The sequence below is a fragment of the Pseudorca crassidens genome, chromosome 3 (assembly GCF_039906515.1).
Source record: "Pseudorca crassidens isolate mPseCra1 chromosome 3, mPseCra1.hap1, whole genome shotgun sequence".
In the NCBI taxonomy this organism is placed as follows: domain Eukaryota; kingdom Metazoa; phylum Chordata; class Mammalia; order Artiodactyla; family Delphinidae; genus Pseudorca; species Pseudorca crassidens.
The window spans coordinates 164,653,836-164,679,285 of NC_090298.1; the positions used below are offsets into that span (position 1 = coordinate 164,653,836).

Consider the following 25,450-nt stretch of genomic DNA (forward strand, 5'->3'; position numbering starts at 1 on the left):
GGGACACACACACACACACCCCACAGGGATACACAGCAGCACAGACGGACCCAGAGACATGCCTCAGGAACTCCCTGGCCCAATTCAGACACGTAGACAAACACACGTATAAACAACAGAAGACTGAAGTATGGGGCTGTGTAAATGTGGCCATGGTGGACGTGGGCAGATGCGGCCACGGGCAGATGTGGACACTGGTGAATGTGGCCGGGGACAAATGTGGACACGTGGACATGGGAACATTTCCACACGTGCCTGTGGCCACATGGAAGTGGAGACAGTTACATTTGGACACACAAATCTAGACACCCAGTCATGGAGAAACATAGTCACAATACCCAGAGACACACAGACATGCCCACAGCATCCCTCAGGCCCAGGCGAGAGGTCACAGCCCAGACCCCAGCCCAGTCCATAGCCCACTTCCTCCAGCGAGGCCGGCCCACCCCTCCTCCTGGCACTCAGCCCCACTCGCCCCTGCCCCAGGTTCTCTGCAGAGCTCTCTCCTGGCTCCTCAATGGTCCCTGCCGCCCACGAACACAGGCGTGAACACACAGCGTCCATGCATCCAGACACACGATACCTCGTTGTCCTTTTGGCATCATGGTGGGCTGGAGGCAGCCCACCCAACGCTTGAGGCCAAAGGACCCCCATCCCTGGGGCTGAGCCTCCCTGGGCCGAGGCCCTGGCCCACGAGGCCGAGGGGGAGGCCAGGCCCTGAGCCTCTCCACTCCAGAGCCTCCTCAGCAGCAAGTGCCCCGACACTCCCCTCCAGGCCCAGGGTGGATGGGCCCAGGGGCCCAGCCCCGCATTCCCTTTCCGTCCACTTGTCACCCCCTTTCAGTTTGTTGGGTTTTTCCGTCTTTCCAGATCAGTGAGGGCAGTGGACGCAGCCCCTATCCCGAGCCCCGGCCTTGGCTTCTGTCTGGACTTTCCATCCCCCTAGTTTTCACTCTTTGTAAAAAACAAACAAACAAAAATCCAGTAGAAGCCAAAAGCCGGAGCCCCCTGGGAGCCCTTGAAGCCCCCACCCCCCGCAGAGGGCCCAGTCAGAACTGAGAATGGCAAACCCCGATTTTAGCCTCAGTGCCCTTTCTGTGGTGTCCCTGCATTTGGTGTCTGGCCATGGCCCCATCTGACTGCCCAGCTCTCTCTCCCCCACCCCTCCCGGTGTTGTTATTAAACGTCTGTGGAGCTTCTGCTGCAAGGAACAAAAAGAAAAAAAAAAAATCAAAAAAGCGACAAAAAAACACAAACAGAAGAGAAAAAAAGCGACAAAAAAAAGGAAGAGAAAACAAAACAAAACAAAACCACACACACAGAAGAGATTTAAAAAAAAAAAAAAAGAAAAAAAAAAAACAAAACAGACATAAACTGGCACCAGTTAACTTTCTTGTACTTTTTTGCCGAATTGAGCTTCTTGTAGTTTTAACTTATTGCTATGTTAACTATTTATCCTCCTTGTTGCCCTGTAAGGACATTTGTGTATATTTCTGTTCCTTCATCCAGTTTGCAAGTTTAAAGGAACCACGATGTTCTCTTTGTTTCTTTAAGTTTTGCCGAGACGTGGTTATGCCTAATTTATTTATAAAAGGGGAAGTGGAATCATTAAAGTAATAATAATTATTAATAACAGTAATGGTAGCCGAGCGGCGCCCTGGGGGACCTGTGCTCTGCAGGGCGGTCCCCACGGCCAGCGACGTCCGGGGTCTTAATGGGATTATTTTTGCTCGTCTTGAGAATTTTTTCAGTCCTATTTAGCTGGTGAAACCCTAGCTTGTTCTTGATACACAAACCTATTTATTCTTGTGGTTTTTAAGTCCTCCCCAACCTCCCCGCTCCCCTCCAGCAGGGCAGGCCCCGCAGCGGGTCCATCCCTCTCCCTCTGTTTTCTTGGGGCTTTCTCCCCTCTGCACTCCGTGCGGTGACACGTGTCCACACGTGGGCAGCGTGGCGGAGGCATCTGTGAGCAATAAGGGCTGGGTTTGTCCCTCACCCTGGGGGGGGCCGGGCTCTGGAGAGGGGGCACCTCCCCATACCCCCTCACAGAGGCCTGAGCCCCTGCCACCCCCAAGACTGGGAGGGGACTCCTTTTTCTAAAACACAGAACTCAGCCCAGCCAGCCAGGCCCCCTTCCTGGAGGCCAGCCCCTCACCCCAGGGGAGGGGGCCTGGGGTCTTCCACATCCCTGGGAGGCAGGGGCAGGGCCCATGGGGAAGGGGCTCAGCCCCTCCAGCCCTCCCTTCATCCTGTTATTTATTTGGATGGTTTCAAATCAAGACAGAGTCCATGTTGGAGGTGATAAAGAACTGTTTAAAAAAAAAAAAAAGACAAAAAAAAAAAAAACCAAACCCAAAACCCAACAACAAGAACACTTTGCGTTGAGTTTAGACACTATTTATTACCAGGATTACAGGCCTGGCCGCGGTAACAGACTTTTACATGGAATTGTTTAATTATTTGTACTTTTCATGCCAGAAAATAAAAGTTCAGAATCTTATGGCCTCAGATATGTGTACAACGGCGTGCGGGGAGTGTTGGAACACGTGTCAACAGCCCTGCTGTGTGGCTGAGTGCAAGCTGCTGTCCCTCTCTGGGCCTGAATCTCACCTGGAGCCTCTCAGCCTTCCCACAGCACTCTTGTGATTAGCAGGTGGGAGACAAGTCCAGGTGGAAACCCAGACAGAAGTGGCCCAGGGGCCGTCTGTCCAGTGGCTCCAGGCTGTGCTGTCCACGGGGCATCTCAGGTGAGACCCCCAACTGTGGTGCCAGCCTGATGGGGAAGGAGGCCGGCACAGAATCTGCAGAGCTGCTTCCCCTTGCACTTAGCCCTCTCACACCCCTGGCTGATTCCACACCCGAGCAAAGACAGACAGATGAGTTGGGGAGATCACGTTTATTGTTTGGAGGTCACAGGTCAAGTCACTCTTCCGCGCCAGGAGGGGAGGCAGATGCCCTGGGTGGGGGACAGGGTTGGGTTGGGGGGGGGCACCAGGGCGGGGGTCCAGGGAGGGCAGCCTCCTTTATTCCACCTGTAGAGGCACCTGGGGCCGGGACCGTGGCTCTGCCCCGCCTGCCCCCAGAGCAGGGCATGGAGCCCCACCCGGTTCCTGCCCGCTGGGGAGGGCAAGGAGACCCAGAGGGGCAAGCCTTGGTCTACAGACTGAGGGGCAGGCGGGCAGCACCGCTGGGGGCTGGTTCCACATCTTGAGGTTCTGGGGCCGCAGAGAAACCAAATGAGACACAGATGGAGATGGGTGGGGGGAGCATCAATGCGACCTAGACCACCCCCTGCATCCCCCAGCCGAGGCGGTAGGGGTCTCACCTCCCCACCCACCTCTGGGCCGGGCCGGGTGGGGCAGGGCAGGGCTAGAGCTCATCGTGGTTGCCTGAGGCAGGCGGTTCCGGTGGTGGTTCTGGGCAGGCGGCCGGTGTCATCAGCTCCATGAGGTACTCGCAGCGGCTGGGCTCCGTGGTGCTAGTCACCACTGTCTCCTTCCCACACAGCAGGCGCACCTGGGGCGGGTGGCAGGCAGGCGGGGCTCAGGCAGGCTCGGTGGGCCTGGGTCCCCCGTACCGGCCCAACCCACCAGGCACTCACAGTAGTGGAGCGGTTGGGACCCTGCCAGCAGCCTGTGCCCTGCTCATACTTCATGGCGCTGAACTTGTTGTGGTCGGGGCCAGCCCACGAGCCCCAGGTGCTGCGGGAGAATGGGGTGCTGAGCGGGGCCGGCCGGGCGGCCGGGGGGACCAGGGGCTGAGAGGGGGGCCCAGCCTGAGCCCACTCACCCGAGGCTGGTGGGGGAGCCACCGAGTTTGGGTTTCTGCGAGACGAGCTTGAAGGGGCAGAGCCGGTAGACGTACCTATCACGGGATGGGGTGCGTGGGTAGGGGAGACCCGGGCCCCAACCTACATGACATCCCCCCCTACAGGGGGCACACAAGTACCTCAAACTCCAGTGACTGCTCCTAAGCCCCGCTCCTCACTCACCCCATCCTTGCTCAGGCCCAGGACCTCCCAGCCCACCCACCCCGCCTGTCCGTGGGGGACGCACTCATTGGTGGTGAGCTCGTAGCACTGGCTGTACAGGTAGGCAAACTCGCCGTTGGGACCAAAATCAAAGGAAATCTCCTGCTCCAGGTTCCTAAAAGGGGAGGCCGGGAGCTTAAGCGGCAGCTGGGGCCGCCGCAGGCCGACTCAGGACAGCACAGGAAGGCCCGCTCCGGTGGCAGAGGGCCTCTTGGGGGCTGGGCTCTGCTCCCCATCACCTGGGGACCCTCCCTGCAGGAGCCACTGCCACCTTGCCCGAGGTCGCCCGGGCGACTCCCCATCACCACCTCCCCTGGGGAGCCCAGCAGCAGGCAGCTGTGGGGCCGGTGCAGACGGCACCGTGGCCACACAGCCACCCATACCTGATGGACTCCTCCACGTCCTTCAGGGACCGCTCGGCCTCTTCAAACTTGTTGCGGGCCTCCTGGGCAGCTGGTGGGGGTAGGGAAGGAGGTCAGAGGTGCCCCGACTCCCAGCCGGAAAGAGAGGGAAGGGGATGCCGCAGCCACGCCGGCTTCCCCCAGCCCCCGGGCCTGCTCTGGACGAGGACTGGGCCCACGAAGATTCTGTGGGCCTCGCCAGCCCCAGAGCAGACCCCACCCCACTGCCTGGGCTCTCAGCTCCCGCAGGAGCAGGGCCAGGGCTCCCGGGGCCCAGCCAGCTCCTCACCTGCCAGAGGTGAAACAAACAAGCAACAGCCCATGAGGAGGCAGGAGGGCCCCTGGGGCCGGTGGAGGCGGTGCTAGCCCTCCCCAGGCCCCAGAAGCCCCCTCCAGGCCACCCGAAGTCCCCTGGGCTTGCTCGGGGCCAGCCTCAGCCCGCCTCTGGGAGCAGGTAAGGCCTCGTTCTTGGGCCCCTGCAGGTGCAGGCGATGAGGAGGCACTCACCCCTCCCAGGCTCCACCCTCACCATTGATGAAGGCCTGTGTCTGCTCATCGTAGGGCGGCATTTTGTCCTCCTCTGTGGGGCTGGCTGTCTGGGGGGGCACGACTGGGGGTGGGGTCTCCTGGGGGGTGGGGGGGACAGAGTCAGCGAGTGACCCCACCCTGCCCCCATCACCCGCCTCTCCCCTGAACACACACCTTGGGCTGCTCCCCTGGCACCTGGGAATCCTCCTCCTCCCCCTCCTCCCCGCCCTCCTCCTCCTCCGTCTCCTCTTCTTCCTCGTCCTCCTCCTCTGCGGGCTGTGAGGGCACCGGGGGCTGCTCCTCCCTGGGCTCCGTCAAGGCGGGTGCAGGAGGCGACGGCAGGTCGGTGGGCAGCACCTGGCAGACGTGCGGAGCAGTCGGTGCTGTGGACTCGGGACTCCACCTCCCACCCCCAGGGCTTGGGTCCAGGCCTCGCGTCTCTAGCCCGTCCCAGGAGCCTGGCGGGAGGGAGGGACAGTCAGCTGGGAGCGGGGAGGCCTCTGTGGAGGGGGTGGGGTTGCCCAGCTGGCCAGGGTGGCCCGGCGCCAGAAAACGGAGGCCGTTCCTTCGTGAGGCATCGAGGGGCGGGGCGGGGGGGGGCAGGACCACATCCCTTTCCCTCCCCCCACTGACCTCGGACCGGTACTTGTCCCGGATGGCAGCCCAGATGCGGTCAGAGAAGGAAGTGGCATCTGTCTGCGTGTCTCCCCCGAGAAGGGTCTGTGTGCGTTATGTTGGGGTGGTGTCAGGAGCAGGACCTCCATGTGCCTCCCTGCACCCCAGGCACTCTCGGAGGGGGTGGGGGGCCCCTCAGGCCGTGGTGCCAGGCACAGCACGCCCTGACCTCCCGTGGCCAGGCCGGGGCCAGGCTGGGTGAGGCGCGGCAGCCAGAAGGGGGCAGCACAGGCCTGTGGGAAAGGAGCGGGGCCAGAGAGGTGTCGGGTGGGGACTGGAGAGACCAGGGAGGGAAACTGAGAGGCAGGGGCACCAGAGGTGCCCAGGCCCCCGGAGACAGAGGCAGAGGGGCAGGGGGGCGCAGTGGGGACCAGCAGGACAGCGACGGACGGGGGACCAAACCAGCAAAGACAAAGAGCTACAGGCCCAGCCGTGAGGAAGGTGAATCAGGTACGTGCACTTGGCGCGGTAGGCGAAGCAGGTGGGGCACGCGTGTGCGGAACCTGGCTCCGTCCCGATCAGACACCCTGGGCACCTGCGCGACCCCACCAGGTCCCAAAGGGCAGGGAGAAGCGGCCCTGGGTGGCGGCCCTGGCCTGGCCGCGTCGGCCACGGTGGGCACCCCAGCAGCCCTGGCCTGGGGCCAGCCGGGAACCATCCACGGGAGGAGCCCACGGCCAGCCTGTCTTGGGCCCCCTGGCCCTGAGGTCCCCCTGGGGCAATCCCCTCCAGGAGTCCCAAGTGAAGGGGCCGGTTGGGTACCTGGGCTTCCCCTTCTGATAATGCCCCGTCCCCATCTGTGTCCAGCTCCGGGTGGGTCTGCAGCTCAGCCACAGAGACCCTGCAGGGGCACAGGCAGAAGCCAATGGAGGGGTGAGCCCACTGGCTGCTGGCCAGCTGCCTGCCTCCCCCTGCCAGGCCCCCCCGCCGCCCCGAGAACTTGCTTCAGAACCTTGGGGCAGGGAGGGGAGAGCAGCAGGAAGCTGAGAAAAGATGAAGTCTGGGGTTCGGACCCCTCTGGCCCCCACACCCCAGGAGAAGCAGCCACCCAGTCCCCACCCTCCTACCCTCTCCTGAGGCTCCACAACCCTGAGGGGCTCAAGGGAGGGAAGGACACAGGGGTGGGAGGAGGAGATACCTGGACAACCCTGTGTCCCCCAAGACCCAGCTTCCACGTCCTTCCACCCTTAGAGCCCAGCACATCGAAACTGCCCTTGGCCTGGCACCCTCCCCGCAGCCAAGCCCCAATACCCACAATGGCCCCAGCACCACATTCTGTCCCTCCACCCGCACCATCGCCAACCAGGGCGTGGACTGCCCCTGCCCATTCTGCCCCCTTGGTCCCTCCGAAGCCTCCCACCAGGGGGCTGCCCAGCCTCCTCGTTCCCGACAGCCCACCCTCCACCGAGCCCTTTGCCTGGGGTCAGCCAGCAAGTTCAGGGGCGCAGGGGGGATTCTGACTTTCACCAAAGTGTCCCAGGCCACAGAGTAGGCTTGTGAAAAGTAATGGGATCCCTAGTCCCCTCGGGGGCCCAGCTCCTTGAGGGGGTGGTTTCCCTCATCTCCTCCTCCGGGGTTGCTCTAAACCCATCTTATACATGAGCAAGCAGAGGCTCCTTTAGAGAGGGCTTGGGACCAGCTCGGGCCCTGGGGGCCCCAGGGCGAGGAGGTGGGCTCTGGCTGGTTTCTGAAGGCGGGGATGGGAGGAGGGAGCCCAGGGCAGGCAATGCCACACACTCACGCCCCGTCCATGTCATCGTCCAGCTCCTGGAAGGCACTGGTCGCCAGCTTCTGCTCTCGCTGGGCCTTGGAGGCGGCCAGCTGCTCTGTGGAGGGACCAGCCCATCATCCTCTGCACCGTCTACAGCTCCCGCCACCCCAAAATCTGCCCTCCCCAACGCCCCAGGGGGGCCCTCCACTGAGTGCTGGGGCCCTGAGTCAGGCCGCTATGGGGGTGGGAGCAAGGAGATGACAAGGGCTGGCCGGTGCAGGGGCAAGGGGGCCAAGGAGGCAGGAAGCGCCAGATTGGGGGGAGATCCTGAGGGCTCTGCAGATGGTCTGAACGATCGGTGGCTGTGAGAGGCAGGCGGGGGACCACGCACTAGGTTTGCCATGTCCAGGAGGCCCCCGCGGGAAGAGGCCAAGCAGGAAAAAGGTCAGGGGACGGAGACTGGGGTTGGGGGGCAGCCAGGCGAGGGAGATGTCCTGGGGGCCCAGGAGAGAGGGGAGAGGCCACCTGCACGGAAAAAGGAAACTGGGAGTGGCCAGTGGACACAGGGCCTTAGCCCCATATCTGCTCTGATGGTCCCTCCTCTGCCTGTCTGTCTCATCACTAGCCGGCTCAGGTGGGGTTCCGGAAAGCAGCCACAGGGGCAGCTCCATTAGGAAGCTCAGCCCTCTGCAGCAGGACAAGCGGCCTGTGTCCCAGGAGACCCCACGAGACCCCAGCAGGCTCAGCCGACACCGTCCTCACAGACGAGGGCCTGAGGCTCAGGTGGATGAAGGGACCCGCCCATGGTCACCCAGTTGGCGAGGGGCAGAGCCGGGGGCCCAAGCTGGGCCGTCTGCCTCCAGAGCCCGTGCTCATCCCCACCACCCTCTGCGAATCTGGCTCAAACCCTGGCATGTTACTACCCCTGAACCTGAGTCGGCAACTCCATGCTGAGAACTCGGGCTAAGGGAAATGGGGCACGAGTACGCCCAGCCTTGTGTAAAAGGATGCTCGCCGTGGTGCAAAACAGTGGAAACAGAAGCAAAGAGAAGACAAGAGTGAATTCACTTTCTTTTCTTTTTTTTTTTTGGCCACTCTGCGGCATGTGGGATCTTAGTTCCCCAACCAGGGATCGAACCCACGACCCCCTACAGTGGAAGCGCAGTTTTAACCACTGGACCACCAGGGAAGTCCCTGAATTCACTTTCTAACACATGGCCCAGCAAGAAAACACCAGGAACCTGGCACCAAAGATGAATGATAAGAAAACACCGGCAACTTCGGTCACAAAGGGCCAACACCCTAATACACAACAGGCGTTTACAAATGATGAAAACCAGCACTGCGAACCTGATAGAAGAAAACGGCACCTGGATTAAATAAATCCTGCCAGGGTCATACACCGGAATAGACACAACTGTTAAAAGGAAGTAGGGTCCAGACACAAGGCTACAGTGTGGATGACCCGTGACAACACGATGTTCGGGAAAAGAAGTTGGTCACAAAGGCCACACACTGCCTGGTTTTGTTGATATGAAACGTCCAGAACTGGCAAACCCATAGAAACAGAGAGCAGATGAGTAGTTGCCAGGGGCTGGGGAGGGACTGCTTGATGGACATGGAAGTCCCCTTTTGGGGAGACGGGAATGCTCTGGAACTAGATAGCGGAGATGGGTGCACGTGGTGCATGTACTTGATGCCACTGAACTGTACTCTTCAAATTGGTTGAAATGGTAAATTATACATTTTGTGGATTTTACCACAATAAAAAAAAAAGTGAAGGGTCTGAGTGAAAAAAAAGGAAATGAGGTACACATAGACATAGCACAACACCCATACACCATGTAGACCAGTGCTGTCCAACAGAACTTTCTACAAAGATGGACATGGTCTACATCTGCTGGCCAAAATGACAGCCACCAGCTACACGTGGCCACTGGGCACTTGACGTGTGGCTTTGGGGTCGACACCCAGAGTTACTACCCTCTGAAAAATTGCATCTCTGCCTGGGATGGACAAGAAAGGTCTGGAAAGGGCTTCCCTGGTGGCGCAGTGGTTGAGAGTCCGCCTGCCGATGCAGGGGACACGGGTTCGTGCCCTGGTCCGGGAGGATCCCACATGCCGCGGAGCGGCTGGGCCCGTGAGCCATGGCCGCTGAGCCTGTGCATCCGGAGCCTGTGCTCCGCAACGGGAGAGGCCACAACAGTGAAAGGCCCTCATACCACAAAAAAAAAAAAAAAAAAAAAAAGGTCTGGAAGGTTTCACGCCTCCTGGTAGAGATTAACCTGGAGGAAAACTCTCTCCCTTTCTACTTTACTACTTTCAGGATTGTTACCCCCAAAAATCTTTTTAACAGAGAATATGGAAGTCAGATGGGATATTTTAAATCACATGGAAACTAGGAAGAAATAAGAGCAGGGAACTCCCAGCCTTCTTTCAAGGCCCCAGTCACATCCCACGTCTCTCACACACACTCACACACCCCACCTCCAATGATCTGGCCTTGGAACTCATACCACCCTTAAAAGTCCAAGCTGGGTGACCCCATGTTGTGCTGGCCCTTGACAGGTCTGACTTGGTCACCACCTACTCACTCCAAAACCCAAGACGGCAGAGAATAGTAGAAGCAGTAAGACCCCAGCAAAGGAGGGTAATTCCAACCCTCAGCTTTACCTTTCCAGCAAACAACCCCACCTGCTTACACTACCCCTCCTCCATTTCCCTGTGGGCAACTACCCACCCGACACTCAGGCCTGACCAATCAGAACCTGTGCTGCACCTCCTGGCTCCAGGGATCGGTTCATGCGCAGCCACGGGACCTGGGACAAGCCAATAGGAGCTTGCCCTGGAATTTGTGTTGGGACTTGTGGGAAAGTGGTATTCTCTACTGGCTGGGGCTGCTGAGCCAGAAGGAAATAAACCTAGTGCTGCCTGTGGTTGTGCTGGCACAGGAGGGCAGAGCCTGCCTGGGAAGGAAGCCCACAGAGGAGGAGGCAGAGCCCAGAGGTGGAGGGAGGACTCCTGCCATCCAGGGAGCCTAGGGTCCCACTGGGCCTAAAGCTTCCACTTTTTATGAAGGGGGTTCAAGTTGGGTTTTTGTCACATGTGATCAGAAGGGCTGATCTCAGGAAGGAAGCTGGAAAGTCTCTGTGGAGGCAGCGCCATCTGAGGGCTTGGGGCACAGTGGGACAGACTCATTGATCTGCTGCTCCCATTTCAAGGTGAGCAGCGCTGCAGGATGGGGCCTCATGTGTCGCTGCTGAGCACGGGGCCTAGAGCCCACTAGACACCTCTGTATTTGCAGTGGGAGTGGCTGGAGCAGAGGCCTGGGAGCAATAAAGGGCAGCAGTTTCAGGGGAAGGGCAATCAGACCAATGTGGTGAGTGCACAGGGTGCAGTGCAGGGAAAAGTGCTCGACTCCTCGAGGCAGGGGGCACCATAACCAGGCAGTGGTGGCCCAAACGCTGTCCCACCCGAGGCACTGGGGAGCCGGGAAGACTGCTGGGCAGAAGAATGGCTTGGCCTGATGGAGGGAGGCCATCAGGAGGCCAGGGCAATGCTGGGCCCTGAGCCAGGCAGAACAGGCAGATGACTCAAGCCTCCAGTTAAGGGACAGGGTCTGCAATCAGAGAGATTTGGGCATCAACCTAGCTGGGCAAGGCCTCAGCTTCCTCATCTGTGAAACAGGGCTACGTGTGGGTGCAGTTCATAGGGCAGGGAGGCAGGAGCGACACGATGATCCTTATGAAACAAGCACTGGGTGCTCTGGTCCAGCTATCATCAGTGTGGGAGAAAATATCAGTGTCTTTGTCAGGGGTCGGAAAACTTTACTGTAAAGAGCCTGATGCTAAACTATTTTAGGTTTGGCAACCCATAAGGTCTCTGTTGGCAACCACTCGGCTCTGTAGCTGTATCACAAAAGCAGCTGATGTTACGTAAATAAAGGGGAGAGTCTCCTCTCACTCGCCCACGTGGCCTCCTCGCTGCTCCTTAAAAACTAGACAAGATGCTGCCTCGGAACCTTTGCAGCTGTTCCCTCTGCCGGCACTCCCTCCCTCCCTCCGTGGTCAGAGGGCTTTCTCTGTCTTGTTCAAGCCTGTGTTGCTGGCACCTGGGGTGCACCTGGCCCATGACAGGTACACAGCAAATGCTTGTTAGATGAATGACTGAATTACCGATTACGAGAAATCAGAGCAGAGATAGGAAAGGAAGGGAGAACGCAGCAGATGCTCAAAGAGATGGATGAGATCACAGAATGGCCTCAGAGAGAAGACTGCCGGTTCCTGGTCACCAGCCCGGTGACCAGCTGGAGCCGCACCTCCAAATCCTCCCAGCGATGCTTGGTCTTTTAACTAGCCTGGAATGGGTTTCTGTCCCCCCTCTCCCTTCTATCCTCCTTCCACCATGTGTCCCTGCACAGAGCAGACTGAGAACAAATGCCAAGCCTTCAGATTTCCCATAATGGCAACACAATCTACCAACAGCAACGAAATGCTGGACAAAGCCTAAGAAAATCATCTTAAAACCAACCAAGACAGTAGGAGTTTCCAGGACCAAGAGAAAATCAAGAAGGTAAGAGAATATGGAAGCCGCTTTCACCCTAAGGGATGTTGCCAATCCTGGCAAATGTGGATGTCCATTTTGATAACTTGTGAGGGAAGAGAAATGAAAATCAAAGTCCAAGGTGAACCGCCCCCCCCCCAGCATAACTGTGACCCCACGGGCCTCCCCTCAGGGATAAGCTGGGCCAGAAATTACCCAGCCTATGCTTAGACTTCGGCTCACACGGCCTGTGAGGCCGGAACAATCTCCAGCCTTGAATTTGGATTCAAGGGATCCCTGAATGGTAGTGCTCAGAGATGGCAGGAAGCAAAGCCCCTCCTCTGTGGAGAGGAACCTCTCATCCTAGACTGCAAGTTACTCCTACTAATGACTTTTAAACACAGCGACCAACACACAGTCAAAGATAACTGGGCACGCAGGGAACTAAAGTGCCATGATTTAAAAAATCAGCAAAACCACAGACGAGAGATAACCAGCAAGAGGCTCCTGGGCCCAGACTCTTCCCAGCCAGGAGCCAAGGCCAAGTCACGGCCACCCTGGGACGTAGTGATGTACCTTCCCACAGCTTCCGGTGCTGGTCCTTGGCCTCCTTCTCTGGCTTCTCAGCTTCTTCCTTCAGTGTCCGCAGCAACTCCACCTGGTCCTCCAGTGACTTCTTTCCAGCCTGCAGCTCAGTGAGCTTTTTCTGGGTAGGCAGAAGACAGGGGCCAGCTCTCTTCCTGTTCCACCCTCTTCCTCACAGACGGCCATCTCCCTGACTCTATTTCACAGGGTGGCCACAGGATCTTTTCAAAGTACACACCCCTCTCTGGGTCTCCCCCTTGCTATGGTTCCCTGCAGCCCACTGGAGAGAAACCCAAAGACGTCAATGTAGCCCCCGAGGCCCTGCATGACCAGGCCCCTGCCCACCTCTCTAGCCCCATCCACCCCACTGCTATCTTAAACTCTAAGATCCAACTGCCCTGACAACATTCAGAGCCCCACTCTCTGCCTCCAGTTCTTCACACATGCTTTCCTTCTGTCTGGAACACTCTGCCTGGCTAACTCTGAATTACCCAACAGATTTAAGTTTAGATGGAAGCCTCCTCCTCCAGGAAGTCTTCCCTACTTCCTACCCCCAAGACGGGTTCGGGGAACAGAGGGACCGGGCAAGAGTCTTCTCTATGCCTTACAGCCCCGAACATCCCTTCTCCCCTCAGCCCTGGCTATCACTTTGTCTGTGGGTCCCTCCCACTAGTTGATGCACTCTTGAGGCAGTTCCACATCTAGTTCCACGTTTGCTTCTAGCCATGATGCATGAGCCCAGTGCATCCTGGGCTTCTGTGGCTATTTCAAAAACGAATGTGTGTGCTGGGTGGACTCCAGCCTAGGGATGGGGGTCCCAAGCTGTAGGGTCTTAGCCCAAGCCCACACGGGATCACTTTCCTCCCAAGACCTCAGCCTGGTCTGCTGCCAGGATCCTCCCACCTGCCCAGGAGGGCAAAGATCACCCGGAGCCAACCTCACCATGTGGCTCCCCAGCATCCTCTGAACTCGGGAGGTATCACACTGGCTCTGAATTCACTGCCCCATAAATTCGGGAGGTACCTCTCTAGCCAGGCCATGGGGGTGGGAGAGAAAAACCTGGAAGCTGCCCAGGGCAGAGAAACAGAGCTGGAGCTCTTACTCAGTGGGTCGGGCAAGAGCCCAGGAGGAGTGTTGAGGACTCTGACCCATCTAACAGCCAAGGGGGTGGTAGACGGGAGGGAGAGACACACCCCTGGGGGTACACCCTCTTCTGCCCCCCCCAGCACCCACCCTATTGAACTAACGTGACTGCGACTGACTGACCCCCGTCTCGAGTCCTCCCCCAGACTGGGAAGTCACATAGCCATTAACCCTAACTTACAGATGAGCGAACCCTGGGACCGGGATGCAGACGTGTCCCTCCTGTCCTAGGGGCGGCAGAGCTCCTCTGAGCCCACTTCAGTCTGCACCCAAGGCCCAGGTCGATGCCTGTACTGGCTGCCACCCACTTGGTACCCGCTTAAGCGACGACTAAGCGCCAAGTGGACAAACGAGTGAATCAAGGCGCAGAGAGACAGTAACTGGCCCCAGGACACCACGAGTCAGGAGCAGACGTCAACCCCAGCCGGCCTCCTCAGCCTATACCTCCAGGTTGTCCTGGGTCAGCCCCACCAGGCCCCTCACCTGCTTCTCCTCTCGGGCCCTCTTCCAGTCCTCAATTAGGATCTTTTTCAGGCGGAACCCCTCGCGGGTCACCTCCGCCATCTGCTGTAGAGTCTCTCTCTCCTTACGGCCCTTCTCTCTGGGGAGAGGGGACACATAGGCACGATGGGGTCGGGGGCACTTAGCATCCACCAGGTCTGCTCCTTCCAAAAGGGTTCAACACCCATGCCTTCACACCCCCTATGTGGGCAAAGACAGGAGAACAAACCCTCCTCTCCCCACCTCCCCAGGCTCTCTTGGCCTCAGAGTCCCTCATCCCTGTCCTTGGGGGGAAGGACAATGGGCAGGGTTCGTCCACCTTCAGGGTCAGGGGAGGGACTGGGGGGTGCTGGGATGTGGGGCTGGGAGGTGGCTCCCAAGAGAGGGAGGAGAGAAAAGCACAGAAGTCACAGACCCCCCAGACACTAAGGGCAATCTGGCCGGTAAGCTGTTCTGCTTAATCCACTCTCTGTTTCAAAGACCTTCCATCAAAAGAGTTTACAGAAGTATTGGGACTCTCAGCTTCTTTGAAAAACAAATCCAGCCCTGCCACCTGCCCTCAACTCACAGGAGTGGAGGACAGCTGTGCCTTTAGATGTCACAAGCCCACCACTCCCTACTGCCTTATACTCAGCCTGCTTGTGCTGTTTAGATTACCTACCTGTGGGCATTTCAGTTTTCAGGTCCTGCTGCAGAGCACAGCAGTTAAAAGCATGCAGTCTCAAGTTAGACCGACCTGGGTTCGAGTCTCGGCTCTGCTATCTCCTAGCTATGTGACCCTGAGGAAGTCATTCTCCTTTCTAACCTTGAGCTTCCTCATCTGTTCTTAGGCAAACTGCACCTGCTTCCAGGCCAGAGAGGAAATTGCTGATGGAGCATTCCCAAGGCACCTGGCACGGGGTGAGCACTCAGTACACAAAAACAGAAAAGAGAGGGAACCCTGATTCACCCAGTGGGGCAAGGCAACGTCTGGAGGGGTGGGGGGGGATGGGGGGGTGTCACCTACGTACTTGCAGGTGTTCTCACAGACGATCCCGCTGTTGTATTCGTCCGTCCCGTCGCAGCAGTCTGAGGGAAGAGGTGTGGGCACCATCGGACCCGGCAGCGCCTCTTCCCTCCCTCCACCCAGCACGCTGTTCCCAACCCCAGGGAGATCTCATTCACCACAAACTCCATCGTTGACCCATCTGGAGGAGATGTACAGGGGCTTGTAGCCAGTGTTGGTGCAGTGGAAGCTGCCGTTGGGACAGGCGGCTGTGCCTGGGGGGACGAAGGGAGGGAGGGTTTGTGGAGTGTGCTCAGAATCCAGCGTGTCACACCCACCGCATACACAGAAGGAACAAGGAATGTGAGAGTAACTGATCCCAAGTAAGAGGAGGAAAGACAGCTGCACGCTCGGGGCCTGAAACAAAACTCTTCAGTGCTCCCTCCTGCCTCTCCTCCCTGAGGCCCTCAGAACAGGACCCTGCCAAACCCCCTCCCCCTCCCCCTCCGGGCTCCCACAGCACCTCCCGCTCTCCTCACCAAACCACTGACCACTCGCTTCTGTGCCCGCTTCCCCCCACTCAACAGCGAGCTCTCTGAGGACAGGACTGGGTCTGTTTTGCTCACAGCACAGGACCTGGCACCCACCAGCTGCTCAATAAATGCATGATGAATGAACGAATGAAGAAAGAGCTCACCTGGTTCATCTGAGCCATCTTTGCAGTCACAGTAGTCGTCATTGACCTGATCAAAAGGGACACTGGCAGAGCCATCCAGGCAAGTGAAAGGCTTGGACTCGTCGTAGAAGTGATGGTCTGGGGAGGGGGGCAAGGGGCTCAGCCCAGGGCAGGAAGAGGCCCTTTCCACCCAATGGCTCCTCTCCCCCCACCCACCAGTTGAGCATTGCCACCTTTCCTGCCCAGAGACCAGAACACTGAGACCGAAGGCTGTTAAGTGCCTCTCCCAGGAGCCTCCCACACCCCACCCCCACCTCTGACCACCTCCAGTGGCCGACTCACTGGTGAGGGAGACGCCCCGGGGTCGCTTGACCTCCACGGCCCAACACATGGGCAGCAGCAGCAGCACTAGTAACATCTCGCTGGAGCCTCGGAAGCCGGAAACGGGTTCTGTCAGAGGAAGGAGGCTGCTGGGAGATGCGCTGTGCCCTCGCGCTGCAGCAAGAAAGGGGTGGCAGGTCAGTGGGAGAGGGCTACTTCCAGCCGAAGGAAGGCACCTCTCCCTCCAGCCAACTGGATTCCTCCATCGCTTCCGGGCAATGAGGGCTCACTTTGCTTCCCATACTGGGGGCGGGGGGGGTCTCCCCAATCCTGCCCAGTGGAGGGGAATCTCACTTGGCCCAAATCAACGGTGGGGAGATCTCAAAACCTCCGCTCCCCATGAGTAGGGGGTGGTTAGCTATCCAATTCCCACCTTCGACTGCCCCCAAGAGGAAATTGGGGTGCCCTCCCGCCCACTAGTTCACCACCTACACGAGGTTGGGGCAAAGGTCAATATCCACCGCGCCCCCCGACCCAGCAGCCAACTGTTCCTCCCGCAGAAAGAAAGCGGAAATGTGTGGAAGCATCACTTCCGGTATCACGCTGCGCTCCCTGAACGGCGGTTCGTGGCCGCCATGTTGCGAGTGGCAAGTGGCGGGGCCGGAACCGAGACGGCCATCTTGGATAGGACTGTGAAGCCTTAAAGGGAATAGTTCTGAAGGTTAGCGCTTAATGGCGGCGCAAGGTGCCTCCATCTTGGGAGTGTCGGGTTCTGCAGCCGGAACAGAAAGTTCCTGAAAAACGCCCGCGAACCGCCTCGGCGGGGTTAGGGTGGAGGGGTGGGGAGGAAAAGGGATGAGCACGTGACTCCAAAGTACCCTCCCCCATCTTTCTGCGGAGCTGGTCCGGTCTGTCCCCTATTGGGACCGCCCCTCAGTTCAGCGTCAGCCAATGAGAGCCGTAGATTGGAATGCAGGCGATTTCCTTGGGAGCGCTGGAGGGAGGCGGGGAAGGTTACCTAGCAACCGTAGATGCTGCGAGGCCCCGCCAAGCGGTAGACAAGTGCATTCCCAGAGCCCGAGGAACAGGAGCTGACGGATGCCGGACAGAGGCAATTCCTAGCGGATCCCCTAACCACCAGGGATCCTTGGCCTCAACCCAATTATGACGTCTCCCCTGAGTTGGGCGGCCTCCGCCAACGCCATGCCTTTTCAGGTCCAGATTTCAGCTCCTTCCAAAGTCAAGGGCGGTCAGGCTCAGATCAAGCCCTACCACCCTCGAGGCAAGGGGTCAGTGCAGACCTGGCACTCACTCCATTCCAAGGCGGCACCTTTCCACGCCAGCGAGGGGAAGTCCGCTGTGCACACGCAGGTGGCTGAGTTACAAAGGAAGCTACAACTGTTAGGTAAGATGGCTCCACAGGGCACAGAAGGGTCAAGAGTCAACAGTCCTCTGAGCTGGCAGGAGCGTTTCACTGGCGTTCATCCAGTGGCCAGTTTCTGAAGGCAAAAACTCATACTGGTTCATGTTTTTCCTCACCTTTCTTGTAAAACTTTTCCTGAGCTCAGAACTGACTGGACTGCATTTCATACTTTTATGTAATTTCAACTCTTCTATCATGCATGGAGTGGTAAAGAATATAGATTTCTAGAGCTGGATTTTCTGGGTTCAAATCCTGGCTCTACATATACTAATTGTTTGACTTTCAGGGACCAAGAGTAACCTCATTGCTCTCAGTCTGTCCAGCCATGAAATGGGGATAGTAACAGTACAACCTCATAGGTGGTTGAAATGCGTAAGGTGCTTAGGACAGTGCCTAGCACATTGTAACACTATAAAGTGTGAACCGGTAGTTCTCAATGGAATAGGGCTATTCTGCAATGTCTGGAGACATTTTGGTTTGTCACATTGCTGGGGGTGGGGTGGGGTGGTTACTGGCATCTAGTGGGCAGAGGCCAGGGATGCTGCTCAACATCTGACAGTGCACAGGACAGCTCGCCACAGCAAATAATTATCCATCCCAAATGGCAGTTGTGCCAAGATTGGGAAATCCTGGTATAAACCATTATTGTTTTATTATTAGGAGATAATTTTGCATAGTGGTTGAAGGTATGGGCTGGGGAGTCCAACTGCTTGTGACTTGGAACAATATAATAAGCCTGAGTCTTCACATGCGTAAAATGGGTATAATATATATATGGACATGTACCTATTGGCACACGCTATTTGATACCTAGAAAATTATTAGTCCAGCATCCAACACATAACAAATGCTCAAAGTGAAATATCGTTACGGTGTTAGGTTGACAATTACTGAAAGGTCTTCCTTCTGGGAAGTCCCCCCTTCCCATGATCCTCTGCTTCTGCCTGCCCACCTCACATGACCCCAGAGGGTGACCGGAAGGCCTTTTATGAGACCAGCCAGTGGAACATCAAAAAGAATCAGGAGACCATCAACCAGCTCCATGAGGAGACCAGGGCGCTGCAATTACAGTTGACAGACCTGCTCCAGGTGAGGTTGAAGAGGTGCCAGGGGGCGGGAGCAGCATCCCCAGGGGCAGAGCACCACCTCAAGTAGAAGTGGCCTGAATCAGTAGTGTGACTGGGCTCTTCTCTCTGCAGGGAGATGAGAAAGTGATCCAGGCAGTGATTCGGGAATGGAAATCAGAGAAGCCATACCTGAAGAACAGGACAGGCCAGGTTTGCCCCACTCCCATTCCACTGACCATCTCCCTTCATTTCCAGCCTGGGTCCCCACCCAACTGGCCTCCCTGCCCACTATCTCGCCTCTCCAATCCCTTCTCCACACCTGGCGCCACTCATTTATTTCTAAACCTTTATCACGCACCTACCATGTGCCTGGCATGGTTTTAGGTGTTGGTCACCGTGAGGTGAAAGAAACAGACCATGTCCCCACTCCCCAAAATCTCATATCTTGGTGGAGAGAACAGACCCCCCCACACACACACACCCAAAAAAAACAAGAACAACAAATATAGAAACAAAGTAATTCCCAGTGGTGACAAGAGAAACAAATAAAATAAAACAGACTGACTTACTCGAGATGGATGGGGGCAGGGGTTTGCCTTTTAGACTGCAGGATGGGGGTCTTTGCTTTCTCTAAGAAGGTGATATTTGAGCTGAGAATGGGACAGGCAGGTAATGATCTGGGGAAAAGCATTCCAGGCAGATGGAATAGGAAGTGCAAAGTGCCTAGGGTAGGAACAAAAGTAGAGTGTTGGAGACACAAAGGAGGTAAGTGTGGCGGGATGGTAGTGAGTGACGGGGGGGTTCTGCAGGAAGTGAGGTCAGGGAGGTCAGCAGGGGCAAGACTTTGCAGCAGCCTTCACTGCAAGAGTGCAGATTTTATACTAAGAATCAGAGAAATGGAAGATGGGCTGTGAGGAGGCAGGAATAGAAGCCAGGAGGAGGTCAACCGGGTGAAAGATGGTGTTGGCTGCACTAGGACAAAAGGGGTAGAAATAGGAAGAAAGAGCTCTCTCTGGAGGAACCTTTGAAATAGAACAGAGAATTGCTAACAAACTGGATGCAGGTGGGAGAGAAAAAGAGAAGGTGAGGATGACATCAAGGTTTGGGACTTGAGCACATGGAAGGGTGGAGCTGCCATGAGCTGAGATGGGGAAGATTCGAGAAGGGCAGGTTTGGGGAAAGATCAAGGACATAGTTTTGGACACGATGGTCTTCAGCTGCCTGTGGAAACATCTGGAAGGCAGTGTAGATATGGATATACCAGCCTGCAGTTCAGGAGGGAGGCAAAATTGGGGTGTCTTCAGTGTATATGTGAGTTTTGAAACCCTGAGACTGGATAGGATCACCAAGGGGGTAAGGTTGGTCAGAGGAGAGAAGAACCTCTTCAAAGGCAAAGGAGATGGAGAAGGGGCAGCCAGGGAGGTGGGTGGAAAACCAAGAAGTGCGGGTCCTGGAAGCCCCAAAAAAAGAGAGTCTGCAGGAGGAGGGGGATCAACCAGGTCAGACACTACTAAGAGTCAGGGGAGGTGAGAACCAAGATATAGGAGAAGGGGGACTTCCCTGGTGGCGCAGTGGTTAAGAATCCGCCTGCCAATGCAGGGGACACGGGTTCGATCCCTACTCCAGGAAGATCGCACATGCCACGGAGCAACTAAGCCCGCGGGCCACAACTACTGAGCCCGCGCACCACAACTACTGAAGCCCGCGTGCCTAGAGCACATGCTCCACAGCAAGAGAAGCCACTGCAATGAGAAGGCCGCGCATCGCAACAAAGACCCAACACAGCCAAAAAATAAATAAAATTAAAACAAAAAAAAAAGATATGGGAGAAGGAAGGAAGGACTAGGTGAGGGGTTCAGGCCCCTGCTCTTGCCCCCCTCCCTCAGCAGGCCCTGGAGCACCTGGACCACCGGCTGAGTGAGAAGGTGAAGCAGCTGAATGCTCTTCGGTACCAGCTGGGGCTGCGACAGAAGTGGCTGGAGGAGCTCCAGCTGCAGCACAGTCTGCGTGAGCTGGAGATGGCAGAGGCGAAAGATAGCAACACAGAGGTGGCCAAGGTGGGGCCAGTGAGGTCTGCAGAGGCCTTGATCCTGGGGGAGGAATTGAGGGGGGAAGGGACCCAGCCCAGGCTTGCTTCTCTCTAGACTATGCGGAACCTGGAGAACCGCCTGGAGAAGGCCCAGATGAAGGTGGAGGAGGCCGAACACATCACCAATGTGTACCTGCAGCTCAAGGCCTATCTACAGGTAGGGACCAGGGCGACTGGGGGTGGGAGGCGGCAAGTGGGAGAGCCAGCCTTGTTAGGGACAGCGGTCACAGGCCTGCCTCATCCCTCACGCCCCAGGAGGAGAGCCTTCGCTTGGAGAACCGGCTGGACTTCATGGAGGCTGAGGTGCTGAGAACAAAACAGGAGCTGGAGGAACTGAACCTAGTGAATCAGGAGGCGCTTAATGCGAGGGACATCGCCAAGGTGCCAGCCCGTCAGGTCCTGGGCGGGGTGGGGGGTGGGGGTCCTGCCCCCCGACCCCCGATGCCGCCATGGTCTTCTGTTCTGGCCCCAGCATCTGAACCTCAGCTGTCCCGGAACCCGTCCCATCTCTCTCCCAGGACCCCACAGCCTGACCCAGCTGTGTAGAGTTGGGCCTGCAGCTCTGGCCCAGAGCCCGCAGGTCCTGCTGTCCCCCTTTCCCGCCCTCTAGAACCAGCTGCAGCATCTGGAAGAGACAGTGTTCCGAGAGCGCAAAAAGCGTGAACGCTACCTAACAGAGTGCAAGAAGCGCGCGGAGGAGAGGAAACTGCAGAACGAACGCATGGAGCGCAAGGTGGGCGCACCAGGGGTACGGGGCTGCGACGACCCCAGCCTGCTCCTGCTTAGATGCGGCCCTGCTGTGTCCGGGGCCGCGCCACTACCTTGGCCCAAGCCCTAGACCCTTCGGCAGTTCTGACATTTCTCCTGACTCCGCCCCCATCTCCACTAGATGCCAGGGCTCCTCTCACATCCCTGACCCCGCCCTCCAGCCCTCCCCTTACTCTCAGGTCTATCCTCATCCTTCCCCACAAGACTTGCCTGTGTCGGAAATTTGATCCTGCCTCTAACCCGCCCCTTACCCGACAGGCCCCACCCCTTACCCGACAGGCCCCGCCCCCTGGACCCCGTCCCTCTGCGCTGCTTCTGAGGCCCTGCCAAGCACTCCTGACCCCTTCTGGGTGCCCTTACCCACGCCTGGGCCCCACCCCCTCCCTTACCCCAGTGCGGATACTTCCCCAACCCCCGCGGCCTCTGCCCTAAGCCCTTGTCTGCGAGCTGACCCCGGCCCTGACCTCAACCCACCAGCAGACCCAGCGCGAGCAGGTGCTGCTGCAGTCCAACGACAGGCTCCAGGACAGCATGCACTCCAAAGAGGGGGAGCTGCGGCGGCGCTGGAACATGTACCAGATGGAGGTGCTCTTCGGCAAGGTCAAGGACGCCACCGGCGTGGCAGAAACGCACGTGAGTGCTGCCCTCGGCCCTCCCAGCTCCCAGACGCCCGAGCTGAGCCTGGGAAGCCAACACACCCAGCCTCCCCTTTTTGCCGGGTCAATTCTTCAGCACACAAAAGACACCCCTTCTTCCTCCAGCTACTGCCTCATTAATCCGCTACCTCTCTCAGCAAAACCCACACGAGTTATCTACACTGGCCATCATCCTCTAATGTTCCGGCTTACACTGGTGCTGACGTCTTTGACATATCAGCTCTAGGAGAACTATGAGTGTTTTCTCTCTGCTGTGCCTCCAGCACCTGTAGCAGGGTCTGGGCGCAGTAAAATGCCCAGTGCCAGCCTCAGCCCCAGAGAAGCTGGGGCCCACGCGAGGCAGCGTCTTCCTTGAAATTTCCTAAGACTTTATTTATGTCCCCAGCTGGCGAACACTAATTCCCCTGGATCCCTGTTGGGTTTCTCCACTTACGGCGCTCTCCAACCCACTACTCCTATGGGGTAGCCTCCAAGGAGTTCCAGGACTTGGACATATGGGGTCATCTGGAGCACTGTGGCCAGGCGCCTTTCCCAGCCATATTTCCTCATGGAAGTGGGCAAGATTCACTGCCAGAACGTTGCTGGCATGTTGAGTTTGGAAAGCAGCTGTGCTCACTGCTATCACTGCCCCGCAATCTGATTGTGGCTGATTCAATTTCCCTATATAGACAAGGAAGGGCCCGCAAAAATCATTTCTTCGGGGCTGCACACCCTCGAGGCAGCCCTGGGTCGGACTCACAGAGTGTCTAAACACCATTATGCAGAAGCCATCAGCTCAGCCACTTGTCCTGCGCGCCCCGGGGGAAAGAAGCGGGGGAAAGAAGGAGGAGTGCACCCCTGCCTGCCCCAGCCCTGGCTCTGACTCGGACTGGGCGGCCCCCAGGCGGTGGTGCAGCGGTTCCTGGCACAGGGCGACACCTTCACGCAGTTGGAGACGCTCAAAAGCCAGAACGAGCAGACGCTGATGAGGCTGAATCAAGAGAAGCAGCGGCTGCAGCGGGAGCTCGAAGACCTCAAGTACTCAGGGGAGACCACGCTCGTGAGGTGAGGTCCCGGGTGCCCGAGGGCGAGAGTGGGGCCTGCGGGGTCGGTGGAGCTCCAGTGGTGGCCTCCCTGCTCCCTGCAGCGAGCAGAAGCTGCAAGTCGAGTTGCAGGGGCGCATCAAGGCGGAGGAGCAGCGGCGCGCTGACACACAGGATCAGCTGCAGCTCGCCATGTGGGCAATGCAAATGACCAAAGAGGGCCTGGAACACCTGGCTGGCAAACTGAACCACATCCTAGTGGCAGGCCCCGCCCACGAGGAATCCCCGCAAGACGTGAGAGGCGGTGCCGGCGCGCAGGTGTGGGGTTCTGCCCCGTAGCCGACTCGAGAGATCCCACAGCAGGCCCTGTCCAGGACATGAGAGGCCTAGACACAGGGGAAACCTCAACCCACTCCTGAGTCTCCACCCCACGTCTCAGGGGGCACCCCCTTACTCCTCAAGAGGCCCAGGACTTTAGAGAACCTGTCCCATTTCAACCGCCCCCATGGGAAAGTCCCACTTAGCCCCCCCCACACACACACACCCAAAACTTCAGAGACCCCGCTCCAATCCTGGAGCGACCACAGATGAGAGAAGCCCCACCCTGCCCGCAGCAGAATCCCATTTCTTAAGGTCATCCGGCAATGGCCTCTCTCCAGTTAGTATCCCTGCCCTCCCACTAAAAGACTCCCCCTGCCCCCATCCCTTGCCTTGGGTGTCTGGAATTCAGAGGCAATTGCCCTATACGCGTGGCCCTTGACCACAGAATCCCCACCCCACAGAGGATAGCACCACTCGGGTTGGTGGCCCCTAACTTCAAAGGCCTGGTCCCTGAGGAAAAGCCCCGCCCCTGGGTGGAACCTGCCCCAGAGACCCCGCCCCCTTCCAACTCACCTGGTTCCGCCCCCGGCCGCAGGAGGCCGGCCACTTCGCCAGAAAGGAGCTGGATCCCAAGGCAGGTGACTATCTGCCCAACCTACTGGGCCTCGTGGAGGAAAAACTGTTGAAGCTACAGGCGCAACTCCAGAACCAAAACGTGCCAGAGTTGCTGCGCCACATCGCCGACCGCGAGGTACCCCTTCAGCCAGGCGGTGGGGCTGAGGGTGCCGGGGCTGGGGCGGAATACCAGGAGGTCGGGGCATCCCCCAGGAGACCAGAGAGGAGGCCCATGGGCCGGGAATGGGCCTTAGGGACAAGGCGTGAGGTTTAAGGAGCTAGGGATGCACCACGAGAGTTTCCAGAGGGCCCTGGCGGGCCAGAGGTCAAGGCTGGGGGGATCAAGGGTGGGGCCTCGAGAGGACCAGAGGTGGGACCTAGAGACCACGGGCGGGCCTGGGAGGGGGAGGGGGAGGGGTATCAGGATGCACGCTGAGAACAAATGACGCGGCAGCGACCAAAGAAAACTTTACAGCAGTGGGCAGAGGTGCTGAATGGAATCAGGTTATGTCTCAGAGTGGGCTGGGGAGGAGGGGGAACGGACTTCGCTGCAGCCTCTGCCCACTCACACTCTTCTTTCCCGCTCCCCCCTCCCCCAGTTCTACTCCACCCTAGAGGGAAAGCTGCCGATGTACAACACCCGCATCGCCCTGCCTGTTGCCGGTCTCAAGGACAGGTTCTTCGGTCAGTACGGGCAAGGAAAGGGGGCGGGGCCGGGGGCCCAAGCAGAGCATCGGGAGGTGGTCAGGGGCCGGACCTAGGGCCAAGGTGGTGGTGGGATGGTAAAGGCTGGGAAGGAACATCTGAGCCGGGAATGGGAACTTGATCCCCTCATCGCCCTTTGCAGACGAAGAGGAGAGTGAGGACGAAGACAACAACGTGGTGACCCGCGCGGAGCTCAAGATGCGTTCCCAGAAATTAATCGAATCCCGCAGCAAGAGGCGCGGTCGTTCGCGGAGGTCCTAGACTCGCCCTCGCGCCCATCTGGCGTTTGCGGGCCCCTGCGGAGCCCCCAAACCCCTCTGGGCCCAGCGGCGGGCCCACGGGGCCCCTTCAAGGGCTGAACGCGGCCCGGACGAGGGAGCGGAGCGGGCGGGCGATGCCCGAAGTAGAGAAGGGGGCTGGGCTGCCGGACGTTCCCACAGTAAATCTCCCCAGGCTGGTCCGCGCCGGCCTCGGAATCGCGCATTAAAGGTCAACCACCAGCTCCCTGAGTATTCGCCTCTCCTTGATCCTGCACCACCCCATAGATGGCTGCCCCTCAAACCAGGGCCACAGATTCAGCCCCCTCCGACCTAGGGAGTGATGACTCCCATAAGCTAGGGACGCAGATTGAGCTCCCTCCGTCCCTCCAGAGAAATGAGAAATACCTCCACACCTGGGGCGGACCA

The 25,450-nt window shown here is 58.2% G+C and overlaps 2 protein-coding genes and 1 pseudogene across 13 annotated transcripts; 2 read left to right on the forward strand and 1 right to left on the reverse strand.

The window, feature by feature from the left end:
• Positions 1-74: 74 nt before the first annotated feature.
• On the forward strand, positions 75-1,374 carry LOC137222432 (uncharacterized; annotated as a pseudogene).
• PRKCSH (PRKCSH beta subunit of glucosidase II) lies at positions 1,336-16,746 on the reverse strand. Of its 9 annotated transcripts, none has more exons than XM_067733647.1 (18): positions 16,591-16,746; positions 16,120-16,272; positions 15,799-15,915; positions 15,281-15,376; positions 15,127-15,184; positions 14,099-14,216; positions 12,464-12,593; positions 7,376-7,460; positions 6,397-6,475; positions 5,593-5,679; positions 5,134-5,316; positions 4,961-5,057; positions 4,414-4,483; positions 4,056-4,145; positions 3,790-3,864; positions 3,602-3,701; positions 3,338-3,516; positions 1,336-2,956 (listed from the first exon to the last, which is right to left on the reverse strand). In XM_067733647.1, exons 2-17 carry the CDS (start codon positions 16,193-16,195, stop codon positions 3,370-3,372), a joined length of 1,608 nt encoding a protein of 535 aa, XP_067589748.1. In that variant the 5' UTR covers positions 16,196-16,272; positions 16,591-16,746; the 3' UTR covers positions 1,336-2,956; positions 3,338-3,369. The 9 variants fall into 9 exon arrangements, with proteins under 9 accessions (XP_067589748.1, XP_067589745.1, XP_067589747.1 ...); XM_067733644.1 differs by having other exon boundaries at positions 1,336-3,215; XM_067733646.1 differs by having other exon boundaries at positions 3,326-3,516.
• ODAD3 (outer dynein arm docking complex subunit 3) lies at positions 16,644-25,266 on the forward strand. Of its 4 annotated transcripts, none has more exons than XM_067733640.1 (14): positions 16,644-16,819; positions 17,314-17,503; positions 18,401-18,610; positions 18,721-18,798; positions 20,475-20,645; positions 20,733-20,834; positions 20,933-21,058; positions 21,288-21,410; positions 21,923-22,078; positions 22,985-23,145; positions 23,228-23,441; positions 24,040-24,195; positions 24,659-24,743; positions 24,907-25,266. In XM_067733640.1, exons 3-14 carry the CDS (start codon positions 18,479-18,481, stop codon positions 25,023-25,025), a joined length of 1,623 nt encoding a protein of 540 aa, XP_067589741.1. In that variant the 5' UTR covers positions 16,644-16,819; positions 17,314-17,503; positions 18,401-18,478; the 3' UTR covers positions 25,026-25,266. The 4 variants fall into 4 exon arrangements, with proteins under 4 accessions (XP_067589741.1, XP_067589742.1, XP_067589740.1 ...); XM_067733641.1 differs by having other exon boundaries at positions 18,436-18,610; XM_067733639.1 differs by lacking the exon at positions 16,644-16,819 and having other exon boundaries at positions 16,959-17,503; positions 18,489-18,610; positions 21,926-22,078.
• The last annotated feature ends 184 nt before the right edge of the window (positions 25,267-25,450 follow it).